This window comes from Lepidochelys kempii, chromosome 4, assembly GCF_965140285.1.
Source record: "Lepidochelys kempii isolate rLepKem1 chromosome 4, rLepKem1.hap1, whole genome shotgun sequence".
In the NCBI taxonomy this organism is placed as follows: Eukaryota; Metazoa; Chordata; order Testudines; family Cheloniidae; genus Lepidochelys; species Lepidochelys kempii.
Window position 1 is genome coordinate 95,142,430 of NC_136383.1, and position 19,733 is coordinate 95,162,162.

Genomic DNA, 19,733 nt, shown 5'->3' on the forward strand with positions numbered 1-19,733 from the left:
GACCCAGGCGGGAAGTCCCGAGTCTCAGCGCCCACCTCCCCAGGTGGGCAAGTTCAATGTTTTATATTTCTCTCTCTAAAACAAAAACCTAAATTAAGATGCTTTTTACTTGCGTGTAGCCCGCAATTGATTTTTTTTTCCTCTGGGTCAATGGCCCGTGATAGAAAAAAGGTTCCCCATCCCCATCCGTAGACCTTCGGAACCTGAACAGATACATCAAGAAGATAAAGTGCCAGATGGTTTCCCTGGCCCCAACTACCCCTTTCTCAGATCTGGGGGAATGGTAGGTGTCCTGTAAATCAAAGGCAACATATTTCCACATGGCAGTCCATGTTCCTGGGGTTCATAGTAGGATACAACCGCTACCAATTCACAGTACTGCCTATTGTCAGCCTGCGGGGGGTTACCAAGTACATGGCATTGGTAGCAGCTTACCTCCTCAAGCGGGATGTACGTGTATTTCCTTACCCAGACAACTGTCTGGTTCAAGGCTACTCCAGACCTCCATTTATCAAACACTGCATCTCTTCAACATACTGGACCAATTTTATCATCTATCCAAAGGATAGAATTCATTAAGGCAATCGTGGATTCCAAATCTGCCAGGATATTCCTGCCTTTTTCCAGGTCTCGGGCTTTATGAAACCTGTGTGTGTCCCTCAAGAAGTATCCTCAGAGTACTGTAAGGATTGCTTCAGGATCCTAGGTCACATGGCAGCATGTACCTATGTCTCCCTTCACACCAGACTGCACATCAGCACATTGCAGACATGATTCAACTCAGTATATCGACCTGGACAAGACAACCTGTTGTTGTCTCTGAAATGGTGAATGAGCTAGTCCAACATGTGTAAAGGAGTTACTTTCTCACCTCCTCTCCCAACCATTACTCTGGTAACAGATGCCTTGGCCATAGAATAAGGAGCACATCTGAGTGCCCTCCAAATGCAAGGGTTGCAGTCCAAGGCCATGCTCCACATAAACATTTTGGAATTGGGAGTGATATTTCATTCATGCCAGCGGTTCCAGTCTCATATCCAAGGCAAGGTGGTCCAGGTTCTCACCAACAACACTGCAGCAGTGTTTTATGTGAACAAGCAAGGCGATGCCAGGTCCAGCAGCCTTTAGCAGAGCAGTCAAGTTATGGAACTGGTGTATTGATCCTTCACTTTAGACCATGAATGATCTCTCAACATGAGTATTCTGTTTTGGGTGTTTCACATAGAGGTTTTCCAGCTATGGATTATTTGTGACCCAGCAGAACAGGAAGTGCCTTGTTTCTGCAACAGAGCAGGTCACAACCAAGGGTCAGTATTGGCCACTCTCCTGTTTCTGTGGGACAGAGACCTCCATTGCCTCTGCTTCACATGGTCATTATCAAATTCAAATAAGATAGAATCATAGAATATCAGGGTTGGAAGGGACCTCAGGAGGTCATCTAGTCCAACCCCCTGCTCAAAGCAGGCCTAATCACCAACTAAATCATCCCAGCCAGGGCTTTGTCAAGCCTGATCTTAAAAACCTCATAGGAAGGAGATTCCACCACCTCCCTAAGTAACCTATTCCAGTGCTTCAGCACCCTCCTAGTGAAAAAGTTTTTCCTAATATCCAACTAAACCTCCTGCACTGCAACTTGAGACCATTACTTCTTGTTCTGTCATTTGGTACCACTGAGAACAGTCTAGATCCATTCTCTTTGGTACCCCCTTTCAGGTAGTTGAAAGCAGCTATCAAATCCTCCCTCATTCTTCTCTTCTGCAGACTAAATAATCCCAGTTCCCTCAGCCTCTCTTCATAAGTCATGTGCTTCAGCCCCCTAATCATTTTTGTTGTCCTCTGCTGGACTCTTTCCAATTTTTCCACATCCTTCTTGTAGTGTGGGGCCCAAAACTGGACACAGTACTCTAGATGAGGCCTCACCAATGCCAGTTGGCAGGCAATGCTCCTACTTATACAGCCCAAAATGCCGTTAGCCTTCTTGGCAACAAGGGCACACTGTTGACTCATATCCAGCTTCTCATCCCCTTGATTCTTTTCTGCAGATTTCTTTTGGCCCAATCCTCTAATTTGTCTAGGTCCCTCTGTATCCTATCTCTACTCTCCAGCGTATCTACCACTGCTCCCAGTTTAGTGAATCATGGCAGAAACTTCCTTATAGCTCCATCCTGGGCAAGACAGACCTGGTATTCAGACCTGTACAGTCTATCCTCTCTTGAGCCCTCTGAGGAGATCAGTAACCTTTTTTTTTCTTTTTTTAACCACTGAAGGTGCAATGAGCTTGAGTCACATACTCTGTCCTCAAAACTTTCCTTGTTGGTCTTTTTTATTTTAACTCTGCCATTTGTGAGGGTGGAGCAGGAGTATTTTCTTTCTAGTTAGATTTAAAAGAATTGGTACCTGTTGGGCACAAATATTGTCTGTATGACCCATAGGAGTGGAAGGGCGGAGAAGGAGAAGGAAGGAAGTGGGGGAAGCTCCTCAGACCCAGTCCACCAAGTCTGGCAATGTGCAACTCCATTATTGACTTTGAACGACCACTAACCTAAGTGACTCTGTGCCCAGTTTAAGCAGCCTTCATTTTCTGGTCTTATCTGGGTGAGCATGGTGCTGTTCAGTGCACAATGCAGGCCAGCCTCAAGGTCCCTGGATTCCTCTGGGTTGACCTGATTTGGTACTGAGGTCCAGGCACCATTGGCATTGCCCTGAGGCCCCCAGATCCCTCTTGGTTGATCTAATTCAGCACCAACATCCCAGCATTGTTGATAGCTCCAAGGTCCCCAAATACCTTTGGATTCACCTATATAGTGCCTTATTCTGGTGCTGTTGACACAGAACCAAAATCCCTGCATCCCAAGGGGTTGACTGAATTTAATGCCGGCTTCCTGGCACCATCAATTCAATGCCAAGGTTCCTGTGTCCCCCAGAGTTGACCTAATTCTATGTCGACATCCTGGCATTGTCTAATTAACACTGATGTACATGAATCCTTACAAGTTGACCTGGTAAGATGCTGAGGTTCTGACACCATAGACATCTGCAGATCCATCCAGATCTATTGAGTCCAGTTCCTAGGATCCAGCATTCTGGAGAACCACTTTAATAAGTAGCCCAGTGCCTATTAATGTTCCTACAATAATCCTGGGTCATCTGACTCTGTTATGGCTTTGGTACCCTCAGATGGTGTACCACTTGCCTAAAGTGGTCCAGTGCCAGGATAATGAGAATTGGTCTCCAGATCCTTCCAGGTTGACTGGGTCTAGTAGTATGGATCCAGCACAATTCACATTGATGAACCATTTACCTGGGCTAGAGTCAAAAAAAGACTTAGCCATTGTGACACTGAGATTGCAATGCCTAAAGTTTTGGTGCCTGGAAAATCATAGGAACACCACTGCAATTCACAAAGCCTAAAGATGCCTAAGCTCCCTATACAATTAATAGGGTGAGATAGGTGTCTTAGACTGTGATTCACAAAAGCCAGCAAGCTAGGCAGGGAGCTGCCTAAGCTAGTTAATGGGAAATAGTGATGACTGGAGTGTGTCATAAGCCCCAGTCCTCTTACAGAGATAGGCACTTAAGTCCAAGCTTCAAAGAGGTGCCTATTTCTGCTTGCAATTCTCAGCTATGAACCCTCTCTTGGAGTTAAGCACATAAGGCATTTCTTCCAAGAAGTATTGTTTTTATGCAGCTCAAGTGGAAATAGAATCCTTGGGTACACGTAGTTTGGGAGCAAGATCCAGTACCGTTAACTTGGGTAAACTGCTTGTCAAAATGGTTTGGTACTCAGTGTCAACAATATTCACATCCCCAGGTTTGCTCAGGACAGCTGTGTCTAATGCTGACATGACTTAGTTTCTGAGGTATCATTTTCTTAAGGAGTATTATTGTCTACATCAGTGTCACCAAGGTGCCCTGATCTGTCACAGGTTCAGGAGAATCACAAATTGTGATGTTCCAGGCCTAGCCTGAATGGCATAGGCCCCCATATTTATCTTCATTGGCTGAGTCTGGTTCTGAGAACCTGGCATCATTATCTCTGTTTTTTTATAGGTGGCAACATACTCCCCTGATTCTTTGAGAGCTATTGAATTGGCACTCCTAAAATATGCATCTACTATCCTAGTCTCATTTAAACACCATTGAGAGGAGATATCTACCAATGGTTTTCTCCCAGAGCCTCTAGAGTTAGTCAGCTGAGGCCTTAGGCATTCCTTTTGTGACAGTCACTCCAGAAGAAATCAGTAGAACTGGTCATGTTCTGAGTAGAACCTGTAACAGCATTAGTTGGCGATGAAACCTTTTTAAAGGAACAGGAGGAGAGGGGAAAGACAACTGCAGGTGATTGGGAGATGCCCACAAACACTGCAGGAAGTTATAGGGCTCTTGACTCAGTAGGGGGACGATGGGAAGACCTGTGGAGAACGCCAAACTCCAGGCAACAGGTGCTCAAGACTAAACCGTGCCCAGTTTTTTTAAACCTTTCCTCACAGGATAGGTTTTCTAAACTTTTTATTATTTTTGTTGCTTTCTTCTGGACTCTTTTCAGTTTTTCCAAATCTTTCTCAAAGTGTGGCCTTCAGAACTGAGCACAGTATTTCAGCTGAGACCTCAGTACTGCTGAGAAGAGTGGGACAATTACCTCCCATGTCTTAGATATGACATTTCTGTTAATACACCTGTGATGGAGTGGACTAGGCCTAAAGGCCCCTGCTGGAGGCCTCAGGGTTCTGCCACACCCATCCCAGGAAAGGAGCAGTGATGAGGTCCTCCAAGCAGGCTAGAGTGGCTGCAGAGGAGGCAAACAATCAGGGCCCAGGAGCGCTATATAAAAGGAGCTGCAGAACAGTGCAGAAGTTAATTGCTGCTTGGAGCCGGAAAAGAAAGGACTGCGTACTTGGCTGGCTGAGGGAAATGCAACACAACGGACAGTTAAGTGGGGGCAGGGACGGGGGAGCAAGAGGCTCCTGGTTGGCTGCTAGGACTGAGCCAAAGACCGTTAGCTAGCGAGACTGTGGGAGCAATGAAGATGCTCCCAGCTGGCTGCAGACACTGAGTAAGGACTGAGCCTGGGGAGGGCTGCAGGAAGGATAGTATCTCCAGGGAGGAAGCCCTGGGGATACAGCCTCATACCAGGGCTGGACTGATTTAAAGTTAAAGACTGTGGATGCACCCAGCCAGAGGGGGCGCTTGCAAGAAGTGGGTGCTGACCCCGTTACAACACCACAGAATATTAGCCCCTTTTTTTTTTTTTTTTGCAACTGCATCACTGTCTTGGCTCTTATTTAATTTGTGATCCACTATAACCCTTAGATTCTTTTCAGTAGTATTATCTGGCCAGTTATTCCCCATTTTGTATTTGTGCATGGGATTTTTCCATCCTAACTGTAGTCCTAATTTAATTTCATCTTGTTGATTTCAGACCAATTCTCCAATTTATTAAGGTCATTTTGAATTTTGATCTTGTCCTCCAAAGTGCTTGCAAAGCCAGCTTAGTGTCATCCACAGAAGTTATAAGTACACTCTCTATTCCATTATCCAAGTAATTAGTGAAAATATTGAAATGTATCAGATCCAGCACAGACCCTTGGAGAACCGCACTAGATTCATTCCCATAGTTTGAAATTAAACCAGTGATAATAACTCTTTAAATATGTTTTTTCAGTCATTTTTGAACCAACCTCAAAGTAATTTCACCTAAACCACGTTTCCCTAGTTTACTTATCAGAATGTCATGGTGGGACTGTGTCAAAAGCCTAACTAAAAATCAAGATATATCACATCTGCTGATTCAAAACCATAAACCTATCTGCCAAAATCACAAATGTCTTATTTTGGCCTCAGTCTGGCATTATGTAAAAGGAGTATGTCCAGACCAGGCTTCTTTATTAACAAGAAGAATACCCATTGTCATCAGTTCTGCTTCAGGGTGAAATAAGACCCATTGCCAATAACAAGCTCCCTTTTCTTGGACAGGAATCAGGAATTGCATTATGTGTTCCCTCTGATTCCATAGGATCAGAAGATCGGACTGACCTGCAGACACACATGGCAAAGATGTTGTCATAGCCATAACCAGGTCTTAGAAGTTTGGTTCAAACATCCTAGTTCTGATGATAGCACCACTTTCCAAATTACTGGAACTTTGTCTTAAAGTTGGGAATAAGAATCTACTTCCTGAATTTTCTCAGGTTGACACGCTTGATGAGAGTTCTGACATGCTTGGTGACAGTGTTTCTCAGAAGTGTAGTGGGGGCGGGTTTAATTGGAAAGCAGGACCTTCTTGTGTTCAACCTTGCCATCTTTAACACTTGGAACATTCAGAGCCATGTTATCTGTTTGTGCAGGCTGTATGGGTTGTGACTGCAGCTTTCATCTTCACATGCTTGGAGCAACAATCCTCTCTCACCTTGCAATATCCTAGTTTATGGAAGGATTGCTCCATGTACCACTAGGCTTACATCAGGTAATTGCTTTGCCTTCATGGCTGCACCAAAGGTGTATGGATTGTGAATTATGGTTGTGCTGTGAGTACACAGGGAGAGCATACCCTTTTAGCTGCCCCAGGGTTATTTCCTGTGGTGCACCTCTCTTTTGATTTGGGGTTGGTGTCTTGCTTCTCAAAGCTCTTGGAATCTCTGGTCTGATAAATGTCAGAATATCATCTGTGCCATTTGTCACAGGGAAGTTGCACCTCTGACTTCTTCATGGCTTCTTTGCAGACACTCCACACAGGCTCATACCTTTAAACATCCCCTTTCTCAAGGCAGGAACACACATTCTTCTTCCTTCAGACTGGAGATTTAGGCTGCAATTCCATTGCAATTCACTGTGCTTATCCCAGTGGATCTTACTTTAGTGCAACACCTGCATTTCTGCTGTCTTCCAGTGCTATGACCTAGTTTACCAATGACCAGACAGCTTTCACAAAGCAAGACAAAAGCATATAAATCAGTAAACAGTATACTCACATGCTAAGCTTACCAGGTATTACCTGTCATCCGCCTGGGATCCTGGTAGGTCCCTACACAAGTTTGTCCATTTTTCATTTCAGAATCTGTGACCCTCTAAATCAGCTCAAGCTGAGCTTTTATACAGTTTGGGGCTTTTGTTTCCTGGCCCTCTTTAACCCAGTCAAAACCATTATATGCAATTTCCCACTGGGAGGTGGTACTTCTCCAGTGCTGTTTAGCGATTTGCATTAATTACCCCCCAGTAACTTTCGTTCCTGCAGGAAGCTTTGTAACCCTCCTCCATGGAACCAGAATACAATTCCTAATTTACAAAGATAAATATATCATTTATAGATTAAAATAGTCTGAGGTTTTCATGCTTCCAAGCTCTCAGATCTGCCACACCGCACACATAAGAGAATTTGTCGCATCCATAACTACTGCCTGGACTTAGTGAGATACAGGCAAAATGGCCAGTCTTCTATAAACTAGTTCATATGGTATATTTGGTTAGTCAGTGTCCTAAAATCATTGTTTCTGGTCTCACATCATCTCTGTTGTCATGTCAAACAGACCAGCGTTCTGTATGCATTTCCCCAAGTATCTTTTATAACCTTATTAAGACTTGCCAGGTGCTCATGCACCTGCATATATAAAAAATTATTCAACTAGTCTGAAGACTGCATCCATTTCAGGCCTTTTGTTTTCTTTGTAGAGTTTTCAAAGCTGTTGCCTAAAGTTGTATATGTATTTACTTAAAAATAATTATTCCTCACTGTGGTTTCTCAGGTTGCTGTCGTCTGATGTGGGAGACTGAAATTGTGGTCCCTTACAATGTAATCTAGTGCTTATGCCTGTTGTGGAAGTTTTGCAGTCCTTTTCACCTAGAATTTCTCCCTAAGGGCTTGTACTGATTGCTTCTCTCTCTCACAAAAATGACTATGCCGAGGCCACTCTAAGGGAAAATAAAAATAGAGGGGTTACTTACTAGTAAGTTTCAGAGTAACAGCCATGTTAGTCTGTATTCACAAAAAGAAAAGGAGTACTTGTGGCACCTTAGAGACTAACCAATTTATTTGAGCATAAGCTTTCGTGAGCTACGGCTCACTTCATCGGATGCATACTGTGGGGGGAGAGAAAACCTTTTGTAGTGGTAAACACCCATTTTTTCATGGTTTGTGTGTATAAAAAGATCTTTTGTATTTTTCCACAGTATGCATCTGTTGAAGTGAGCTGTAGTTCACGAAAGCTTATGCTCAAATAAATTGGTTAGTCTCTAAGGTGCCACAAGTACTCCTTTTCTTTTTACTAGTAAGTGTTTGTGTTTCCTCTGCATACTCACACTCCTCGCCCCACTGCTTTAAAATTTCAGGAAGACCATTCTGAAGTTAGGGAAGGAGCTAAAGGGTGGTTTTACACACATGGAATCCTCTGTGAGGGTGAAGGAGGAGCAGCCCCAGCTATCAGTGCTCGCTAGAAACATTTGTTAGCTTGACGCCAGAGGCATTATAACCCACAAGTGGGAATATGCACAGGAACCATTTTCCGAAAACTAGGGTTACTAATAAGTAATCCCTCTTTTTTTAAAATAATGTTATGATACACCAGCTGTCATGCTTCAGGTGCTAAAAATATTTCCATGAATTGTTTTTGCTGAAATTCCCAAAATTGGAACTATTTTATCATAGGGATTTTGTCAAGATTCAGTATAGATTATGTCATTGCCTTTAGTGTAGTCCTTATGTAAAGTAATGTTAATAATTGAATTAAATCTAGTGTAATTGTTCAAACCATGTGTACAGAAACACATAGAGAGTTCAAATCCTGTCATTAATGTTCACAGTGAAGTTGAAACTGTGGTTATTGTTCAAGAGCTTAATCTTAAAATAAATTATACTAAGGCTAAAAGAATTATTTTTTTTCTAGAAACATCCATATTCTATCAGTTATATATTACTAGGTTTCTAAACTATATTGTAGCATTGTGTAGACCTTTTCCATAGAAACCTAGAGCATAGGATGGTTTGTTTTATACATTTGAATAAAAGAAATAGCAATACTATAGTTAGTTTGAGATGGTATTGCAGTTCTAAAACCCCATTTTCAGTCGCAATGTTTAAATATAAATTTTTCATGCTTGGTCTGTTCCCCAAAGCAGCTGTTCTTTCAAAGTCTGATGAAAATGCATTCAATCATTTTGTAATAATACATTATGTATGTGTAAAGAGTATGTTTTGCAGAGAGAGTGTTTTTTAGCTACTAATAAATTTTCAGATTAAGGGAACAATAGAGTACTACTGAGGTCACCAAGCACAAAACCAAAGTGAAAATTTAATGAATACAGCAAGATTTAATGCTAAGGGGTTTAATAAAAATAAATGTAAAGGAACAAATTAAAGCAACAAAAGGCAGAATATAAACATTTTCTTAAATAGTTGTTGTCAATAGAGTTTCCAGAATTTATTAACAAGAAGACAAAGGACCCGATTTTCAGAGGCGGTGAGGACCCATAATTCTAACTGGGGAATTCTAAACCGTGGGAATTGAGGGTGTTTAGCACCTCTACAAATTGTCTCCATCTCTCTTACTGTTCCGTGCCTTCTACTCAGCGTTGACTGGGCTCAAATAGGACAGTTGCACTTGGAAATATTAAAAGAAAGTGGGGTTGGAGGACAGTAGTAAGAACCAGAAACTTCTTAGTACTAATCTCTTCTTTTATATTCATACCTTCTGTGGCCTTTGACAAGTCACTTAGGTTCTGGTGCTAGAAGAGCAATATCTAAACAGCTACTGGGGATAAACATTTTAAAATCAGCAGTCCTGGAGAGCATACACCCCAAAGTCCTAAGAGAGTTATCTGAGGAGATCACTGGCCTGTTGATGTCAATTTTTAATAAATCTTGGAATACTGGGGAAATTCCAAAAGACTGCCAATATTCTAAAGGGCTAACTAGATTACCCAGGGAATTATAGACCAGTTAGCTTGACATCAATCACGTGCAAAATCATAGAAAGCTGATACAGTATTCAACCAGTAAAAAATGAAAGGATGGGAATATAATTAATCCCAATCAACATGGGTTTCTTGAAAATGTGTCTTGTCAAACAAATCTAATTTCATGTTTTTATGAGATTGCAAGTTTGGTGGATACAGGTAACTTCATAAATATAATATATTTAGACTTATGTTAGGCATTTGATTTAGTACTGGACAACATTGTTCAAAAAAAAATTAGCAATATATAAGCACACATTAAATGGATTAGGAACTGGCTAGTTGACAGATCTCAAGAAGTCAACCAAGGGTTCCACAAGTGTTAAGTTCTAGGCCCAAAGTTATTCAATATTTTTATCAATGGTCTAGAAGCAAATTAAATCCCTGTCTATAACATCTGTGGATAACACAAAGATTGACAGAATGGTAAATAATGGGGGCAGAGTAGTCACCCACAGTGACCTGGATTGCTTGGTAAAATGGGCCCATTCAAACAAAATGCATTTTAAAATAGACAAATTCATTATCGTACATTTAGGAACATAGAATGCAGGCCATACATATAGAATGGGGGACTGTACCTTGGGAAGCAGTGACTCTGAAAAGGATATAAGGGTCACAGAGCACAAACAGAACATGAGCTCCGAGTTCAAAGCTGTGGCAACAAAGTCTAATGCAATCCTTGTATGTAGAAATAGGGAAGCATGGGGAAACAATTTTATTCTTACACATGGCATTGATGAGACCAATACTGTAATACTGCACCTAGTTCCGGTGTCCACAGCTTTAAAAGGATATTTAAAATATTGGAGAAGGTGCAGAGAAGCACCACAACAATTATTTAAGGGCTGGGAGGAATGCCTTACAATGAGAGATTTAAAGACCTCAATCTGTTTAGTTTATCTAAACAATAAGACTGAGAGATGAAATGATTATGAAGTACCTTAACTTGAGAAGATATGAGCAAACCTAATAGAGAAAAGCATAACAAGCCCCAGTGGTTGGAAGTTAAAGCCAGACAAATTCAAATTAGAAATAAAGCACAGTTTAACAGTGAGGGTGATTAACCATCGGAACGAACTACTAAAGGAAGTGGTGGATTCTCCATCTCTAGAAGTCTTAAGATCAAGACTGAAAACCTTTCTGAAAGATATATTTTAGTCAGGCACAATTTATTCGGCTCAGTACATGCTGAAATTCTATGGTCCATGTTATATAGATCAGACTAAATGATCTAGCCTATAAAGACTGAAAAGGGAAGCTCTCAAGACTCATCAACATAGTCTGGAAAATCCTTGTTCTTTAAACCAAGGTGATCAGTACAGTTTAAGAGATGTGTGTGTGAAGAGACCAGAAAAGTAAATGTTAAAAATACAGGTTGTGGAAAAAATTGGAAAGTTCAGTAGGTAACTTCAATTTGAAGTCCTTTAATTATGTCTTTAATTCTGTGTTTTCACAGAATCTTCAACTGCTTGGAGCTACAGCCATTGAAGACAAGCTGCAAGACAAAGTGCCTGAAACCATAGAAACTCTAATGAAAGCAGACATCAAAATTTGGATTCTTACTGGGGACAAACAAGAGACTGCGATTAACATTGGTATTGTATTTGATTCTGAGGTGTAGTTAGATCTTCTTTTAAAATATAGTGACAAAAGCCATCCAAGGAATTAGAGCAAAAATGCTTTCTGACAAGCGGGATATATTGTAGAGGTAATATTATCATGTGACACTCCAGGATTTAAGTGCTAGCTGATTATGCAGTATTTTGAGAAAAAAGCTTAAGACCAGTGTATTTCATAGTACAACATTAATTTTGAATTTTCTGGCTTTACTCTGCTTGTTCACTTAAAAAGTAGTTCCTGAAGGATTTTATTGGTTTGCTCCATAAATAATTGATACTTATCTATAGTCAAATCCATCTTAACAAAACTTTGGTCCTGGAAGTTCCTAACATTTTTAAACTGTTTCTTTCTGAGGTTTGATTTGGGAGATACTGCTGCAAAGTGTGACCAGCCTCAAACCGCAGAACTCCTGCAAAGTATTTTATTGAACTCACACCAAAAAGATAGAAAAAAAAAATAGAAAAAAAGTTCACATTTTCCTTCCAGCTCTATAAGAAAATAAAGAAGTACAGGTGGAAGTCACAGGGTTTTTGTTTTTTTTTTTAAAGCATTTCAAAGTAGATATATATTCTTATGGTTTGGCTCACATGGGGCATCCTCACATGGAGGAGTTCTGGAGGCATCACTACAGTGGGCCTCATCTTCCAAACACTTTATTTAGGCATACAGGCTCACTGATATTAATGGAACTAGTTGTGGGAGTAAACTTACACATGTGCATAGATGTTTGCCAGCTCATACCCAAAGAGAACAAAAACAAAACCAGTTTGTCACTGAATCAGCAAGCTTGGTATTTCTAGTATTGTTACATGATTGTTATTTTTCTTAAAGTGTTCTAGATAGTCTATTTCCATTCCTTGTTCCTAAAAGGTTATCACAGTAGAATGCCAAGTCAATACTAATATGAATGCGCGATGTCACATACATCTTATGGCTGTTTTATTGGGAATTTTTATAAATCCTGTAAGAATAGTTTATCTAGTGAAAATATGGTTCTGTTCAAGTGATAACATCATAAGAACAGGATGAAAATATTATCAGGCCAAATATTGCTGGTTGGAATTATTTTTACATTTTGTATTCCAAAAAGTTGCCTTTCTTTTCTTGTGATAAATACTGTAAAGAATAGGCGAGACTTTGTCTTAAGCACACACAATTGTGTACAATACATTAGCATGTGTCAAACTTACAAACACAAAATCCTATCTGCATACACACCTTACGTGATTGCACACACCCAGCGTGGTTATTTATGCACACAAGCACCTGAATTGCATACTCCCATTGGTTTTTGTACATGAAAGTTATGGGATTTATAAACGTTTGTGCACAATTACATACTAACTATTATAATCTTAGCAAAATGACTATGCTATCATGTTAGACATTTTACCATTGTTCTCAGTAGGTCAGAGTTAGGCCAACATTGAATGTTTTTCAAAATTTCATCTTTAGTTTAAAGAAGAAATATTTGGTTAAATTATAAATGTTATGTGGTGGAACAGTTATTTGTAACATTTTTTAACAGGTCACTCGTGCAAACTTTTGAAAAAGAACATGGGACTCATTGTTATCAATGAAGGGTCTCTTGATGTAAGTAAAATCTGCAGATCCTTCAACATGAAAAAGAATGATTATAAGCCCCATTAAAATGTTGTTTTATTTTACTTAAAATATCCAGATATCTGTAAAATATTTTTCCTTTGGGAGAGAAGCAACTTTAGCATCTATTTGATTTTAGTCTAGTGTAGCAAACTCTGTTAGAAACTATTAAAACTAATAGTTTAATTCCTTTTCTTGTTTTATTGAAAAAAATTATTTTATTTTCTTGGTTTTGGTCAGTTAGCCAAAATAATTTTCTGTTTATTATGCATCAAGAATGCTGCATAATAAAATATTGTGCCATAGTGCTGCTGAACGGCTAGAGCTAATTCATGTGTTTTTATATGGAATATTTAATATTTGGTAAAGCACTAATTAGTGCCTGTGTATGGTATGCTTCAAACATTATTGTTAAAAAAACTCAAATGACTAAGTAAATATTGAACTGTCAACAGTAAGAATTTGATTTACCAACTTTATCATTTTAATCTCTTAAACTTGAGTAAGTGATTGGGCCAAATTTACCCCTGTTATAATCAGATGCAGATCCACTGACCTGTGCCAGATATGTACTTTGAAATCCATGTGTAATAATAGTGTCAGTTACCATTTTCTAGAGCTCAGATTTATTGCATGCAACCTTTCTAACAATGTGGTTAAATGTAGGAGAGATAAAAATGTTGTGTTAGCTCATAAAAAACCACCCAGAAAGGTTTTGATCCCTATGAGCTATTTTTTGCCCTTTAGATTTCTAAACAACGTACCATATTTCATAAATGCCAGAAGAGAATCTTTAGATCAGGAAAGATTATGACATTAAGTGGGAACATCTCCTGGGGCTGAGCAGGGTAAGGAATAGAACTATTGTCTCCCTTTAAGGGATCCCTGAGTAAAATTAAAACTAAAGAATGGAAAGAAATCTCTTTTGTATGAAAGTTACCTTTGCCCCTGAAAGACTTAAAGGGAAAACCCCAAAAGTATTAAGATTAATTCACCATATAGTTATGTTCAGATCACTTGAAGTTGAATCTGAGGAGAGGAAGGGATTATAGGAGTATGAGAGATGAATTGGGTAAAGGCAGAGCGAAACGGAGGGAGAGGGAGTTAGTAAACAGAAAGGAGAGGAGAGTGAGAAGCATAACAGGGAGCACGATTAGTAACTGAGGGTTTTAGTGGTAGTGTATAGGGGCCACAAGACACCCAACACCCAATGAAAAAGCCAAGAAATTAGAAGATAAAAAATTCAGAGTCCATGTTTGAGACTTGAGTAAATGCTGTGTCAAGAGACTGTGAAGGCTCCTCCGACCGGTTATTCTTGTTATTTTCCCATGTGTTGCTGGCCCTGGTGCTGCAGAATTGAAGACTCCTCTGAGTCCCGTAAGTGTGAAGGAGCACCAAAACTGCTGCCTGGCACAGCAGGGGTTAAAGAAAACCTGTGGACTCAGCTAGCCCCGCCCCAATATACCTGCAGCCAATGCCAGGCCTAGTAGGGGGAGAAAAGAAGGGAGCCTGGCTCAGTTGGGGGCTGACTGGCGAGGAGGCAGGTGCTCTCTGTTTACCTACCTGAAGGGACGAATCAGTGACCTACCAGTCAACGCAGCCACTGGAGGCAAGTAAGCCTTTCCCTGCCAAGAGAAGCTTGCTTACTATGGGGTAATTGAACTAGTGGGGCCTTGCCCCAGATTAAAGAGACTTTAATAGGAAGTTACCCACAGAAATGGGTCTTGAACCCTCCCCTCCTGGCAGAGAGGCAGACCCATCAACCCCTGTTTAGGGGTTGAACCACACAGGACCCTGGAGAGGGTGCGGGTCCCCCTCCACCTGCTCTAACCAGCAATCTGGCCACTAGGCCACCTGGCCACCAAAGGCGCAATCACAAGGGGTGGAGAATGCGGGCAGCAGCTTCGTCCCTGCTGAAGGGAATTTAAATAAAAACAAACAAAAGGAAAGCTTTTGAATGGAGATGGAACAGCTGCTGAAATGGATGGCTGAGCAAAACACTCAACAGCAACAGCAGCAACTCCTGCAGCAGATGGCCACGCAGCAGCAGCAGCAGTTAATTCGTGAATTGGCAAGTCCAGCAGCAGCTGGTCCAGCAGGTGGCCTCCATACTGTGACCCAGTGCTCCAGCAGAGCCAACTAACCCCGCCCCATCAGGTTTACCAAGTTGGGGTCTTATGATGATCCTGAGGCTTTCTTAGAAACTTTTGAGTGGGTAGCTGTGGTAGCCCAGTGACCCCGAGACCAATGGGCGGCCGTACGGGCCCCGTACTTAACCAGGATAACACAGAACACGTATTATGCTTTTGACCCTGCTGCTGCCAAGGAATATGCCCAGGTTAAGGCCGCGATCATCAGTGCCTTAGACATTTCGGAGAAGACATTCCATCAGTGCTTCTGGGGGGAACGGTAGCTGCCGTGAGCTCGACTCCACCTGGCCACCCAGAAGCTGCGGAACACATTCTGGAGATGGCTCAAGCCAGAAGTGAAGTCGGGAGCGCAGGTTGCTGAACTGGTCCTGCTAAAACAGTTTGTCCAGATCTTTCTTCCTGGGGAAGAGAGTGGGTGTTGCGGCACCATCCAGAGACCATGATGGATGCCATCCAGCTCACTGAGAATTACCTAGCTTTCAAGTCCTCCATGATGACAACCCCCCCAACCCCACCCCAGGGGTCGGTTGGGACCAAGAGCTCCGTACCACCAAGGGATGGAACCACCTGTAGACCCCAGTCCCTTGAGTGGCATAGACATGCTCCCCCCCCTTACCAGAGCCCCCCTTACCAGAGCCCCAAGGACCAAAACGTCTGGAAGTTCCCAGAACCAGAGGCTCGAACCCCAGGTTGAGGAACCAACAGTCAAGTCTGGCGGATATACAACTGCACAGTTTTCACATACAAATTCAGCTTCTGTGTGAAAGTCTGTTTGAAAATTTGGCTCCCTATGAGAAAACATGATGACTACAGAGGTGCTATGGAGTCACTTTTCTGACTATAACTCCACCAAAAGCACTTATGAGCATGCAAGCATGGTCCACACTGATGTCAGGATGAAAGATATCCATGATCACCCAGAGCATAAAAGGGTTTTTAAGTGTTGGTTTTGTTTTTTTTTAATTATCAGCAGTGGCATACTTCTCACCTTTTGTCAATTGCCGAACTAAAACATTTTCTGAAAAACTGTTCAGGATCCAAATTAGTGACCAAATATGTATAAATGTAAAAAGCACATATATTTTGCTTTTTTAAAATCAACTAAAGATATAGCCCCTATTTACATTCCAAGGCCTGTGTCCCGAGTTATATGTGCCTCATAAGAATTCATGACATCAAACAGAAAACTAAAAATATTTCTTAACTACCTACGCTTGTTTAGAATCATAGAATATCAGGGTTGGAAGGGACCTCAGGAGGTCATCTAGTCCAACCCCCGGCTCAAAGCAGGACCAATCCCCAACTAAATCATCCCAGCCAGGGCTTTGTCAAGCCTGACCTTAAAAACTTCTAAGGAAGGAGATTCCGCCACCTCCCTAGGTAATGCATTCCAGTGTTTCAGCACTCTCCTAGTGAAAAGGTTTTTCCTAATATCCAACCTAAACCTCCCCCACTGCAACTTGAGACCATTACTCCTCGTTCTGTCATCTGCTACCACTGAGAACAGTCTAGATCCATCCTCTTTGGAACCCCCTTTCAGGTAGTTGAAAGCAGCTATCAAATCCCCCCTCATTCTTCTCTTCCGCAGACTAAACAATCCCAGTTCCCTCAGCGTCTCCTCATAAGTCATGTGTTCCAGTCCCCTAATCATTTTTGTTGCCCTTCGCTGGACGCTTTCCAATTTTTCCACATCCTTCTTGTAATGGGGGGCCCAAAACTGGACACAGTACTCCAGATTAGGTGCTTCAGAAGATTTCAATTTGTATAGGTGATTGTGAAGTTTACAAACTAGTATATGCTTGTAAGAGATTTCAAACAAGATGTGTATATTTGAAATGAGTAACTTCTAGTAGTAGCCTAATTCTCTTGTAATAGGATTTACAATATGAATCCATTAACTTATAGAGTTGCTTCTGATTTACACCCGTGCAAGTGAGAACAGAATTAGAACAATTATATTTTAAATATGAATGGTCATTTTCATTTTATTAACAAACTAATTTCTTTGCTAGCATAATACATGACCTTTTAAAATATTGCCCAAAAAAATTCTTCTTGAATTCCAGCTAATTCATTTTAAATGTCTGAATTGTCAAATTACACGTACATCAGATAAAAGAACAAAAATGAACAAGACAAACTGTACAGTGGTGTATCGCTACATCACTGAATATAAATGTCACAATCTAGTGATCTGTTTAAAATTAGTCTCCATACTACTGACAGTCAAGATGTAAAAAATCTTAAAATAAGAACCTACAATATGTAATTCCTCCAAAGAAAATAGGTCAAAATCTCAAATAAATGCTTAGATATTTTTAAACTTGCAAGAATACATACACTGTGGTTTTGTCACTGGTATTGATTCTTTTATTTCTAAGATAACTAAAATTGAAAATGCTTTCATTTAGAAAATAAAACCCTATCGAATTTCAGATGTGGTGGCAATGAATCTTATGAAAAACATTAAGAGTTATCATTTTGGAAAAAAGCTACAGTCCAGGTAGAAGAATGCACAGTAGATGTGACTTAAGGGAAAGAGGCAGATGGTATGAGGTCTTTTCTCCCTTCACAAAGACCTTTTGTTGAAGATACATAGTCCTGTAGATTGTACTCAGAATGAGTAGCGAGTTCTGCTGTACTAATTGCACAAACACTTTTCAATATGCAAGCGTGTTCCAAACTGACATTTGCTTTTGGTGGAGTTATATTCAAAAAAGTGACTCCATAGCACCACTACATCCTTTGTGTTTTCTCCCAGGGAGCCAAATTTTCAAACAGATATTCACATAGAATCTGACTTCATATGTGAAAACTGGCCAGTTGTACATCTGCCTGATCTGACTACATAAGTCATTTTTTTCAAAAGTAGATAGTGTTAATCAAACTGTGTGCTCAAATTTAGAGGTAGTTTATAAAATTTTAGCTCTATGTCAGTGTTATGCTGCCAGTGTTTTAATAAGTTGCTCTCTTAAAAATGTACTACTTCAAAAATATGTAAAATACGTTCCACTACTGCCTGTGGTTTTATCTGGGTGGCTTGAAGAGATCAGGTGTATCAAGCAGTCTCCACTGGCTAGTGTGCTTGGTCAAGCCAGCACTGGATTTTCAAATTCTGTGGGATGGGGATGAGTCGGCACACATTGACTGGGAAGGAAAGAAGCGGGCTACAGTGGTTGCAGAACACTGGCTCTCAGTGCAGCAGGAGTTTGGCCCCAGCTCTTCCCTTCCTTGCACTGCTTACAGGGGGCTGTGAGGACTACATCCTTCATTTCCTGTGTGATCTTACTGGTGCTGGTGAAGAACACAAGAAGGGAGTTGCCCTTGCATCAGCTGTCAGAGCAATGGTGGATGCGCTTGCTGCATAGTGACTGCCTCTGCTGAGCAGCAACTGGCTCACTTCCAGCCTTCCGGGAAAGCTACATTATTTTAACAAGCAAAGCTGGCCTTAACATTTTTGTGCAGACATGTGAAACAATTGTTAGCCAACAGGCGCAAAAAAAAAAAAAAAAACCAAAAACCCTCTGATTGCTGTCTTCCATTTTCCCACCAATATACACAGGGCCAACCTAAGGAATTTGGGCAGAGTTAGCAAAATGGTTCATTAGGCTACATCCCAAACTTAATTTACTCATTTTACATAAAATTTGGGATGTGAGAGGACCTGAAGATACTACTGGCCTCCTAATTCTGAAGTGGAGACCAGGGTTTTTTTGGTCCTTTCAATCCTACTGATTGGTTTATTTTAGTTTAGAATTTCAAGGTTATCTCCGCAAAGGTAGAAAATTACTTTTTAAAAAAAATGCAAACAGATTCTCTTTCTTTGGGTTCAAAAGCCATCTCTCTTAAAGAGCTCACATGACAATGCTGCATGTCATTAATGGGCTGTGGTTGATTGTTTCAGTAATTCTACTTAATTTGTTGATACAAACAGGTTTTACTCCTTGTAATGGGGTGCAATCAGCTCTTGGTAATGCCTCCTAGCCAAGTGTGTGCATGCCTGCAGTTTTTTCTCAATTTCCCCTGCTCATGGTGTCCCCTGTCGGCCGCTGTGCTCGTGGTTGGTGATCCAACCCTCTGGCCAAGGCATGCTCTGTCCATGTGCAAAACAAACAAACCCCTTCTGGGGCACACAATCCAAAATGTCCCCAATATCCTGCAGCCCTCCCTGGGCTTAGTCTTCTAAAACAGTCCAACAGGGCCTGTCATGGTACCCTCAGTTGGTATGTCCTTCTCTGCTGCAGACTGAACTCACTCTGACCCTGCAGCTCCTTTTATATGGGCCTGCTGGGTGCTGACTGGCTGTTTCCTGCAGCCTTTCTCCTTGGCTGCTTCCCCTGCAGTCACTGTAGCCCGCTTGGAGGACCTCTCTACTGCTCCTTTCCTGGGATGGGTGTGGCAGGATCCTGAGCC

General features: G+C 41.2%; 1 protein-coding gene across 6 annotated transcripts in view; it reads left to right on the forward strand.

Annotated features, from left to right (window-relative positions):
* The window catches only part of ATP8A1 (ATPase phospholipid transporting 8A1), a 241,890-nt gene that overhangs the window by 133,965 nt on the left and 88,192 nt on the right, over window positions 1-19,733 (forward strand). For all 6 annotated transcript variants that reach the window (XM_073342153.2, XM_073342148.2, XM_073342147.2 and 3 more), the window contains 2 exons: window positions 11,405-11,543; window positions 13,097-13,161. In XM_073342153.2, the coding sequence (XP_073198254.1) occupies window positions 11,405-11,543; window positions 13,097-13,161 (204 nt within the window). The remainder of the gene's footprint in view (window positions 1-11,404; window positions 11,544-13,096; window positions 13,162-19,733) is intronic.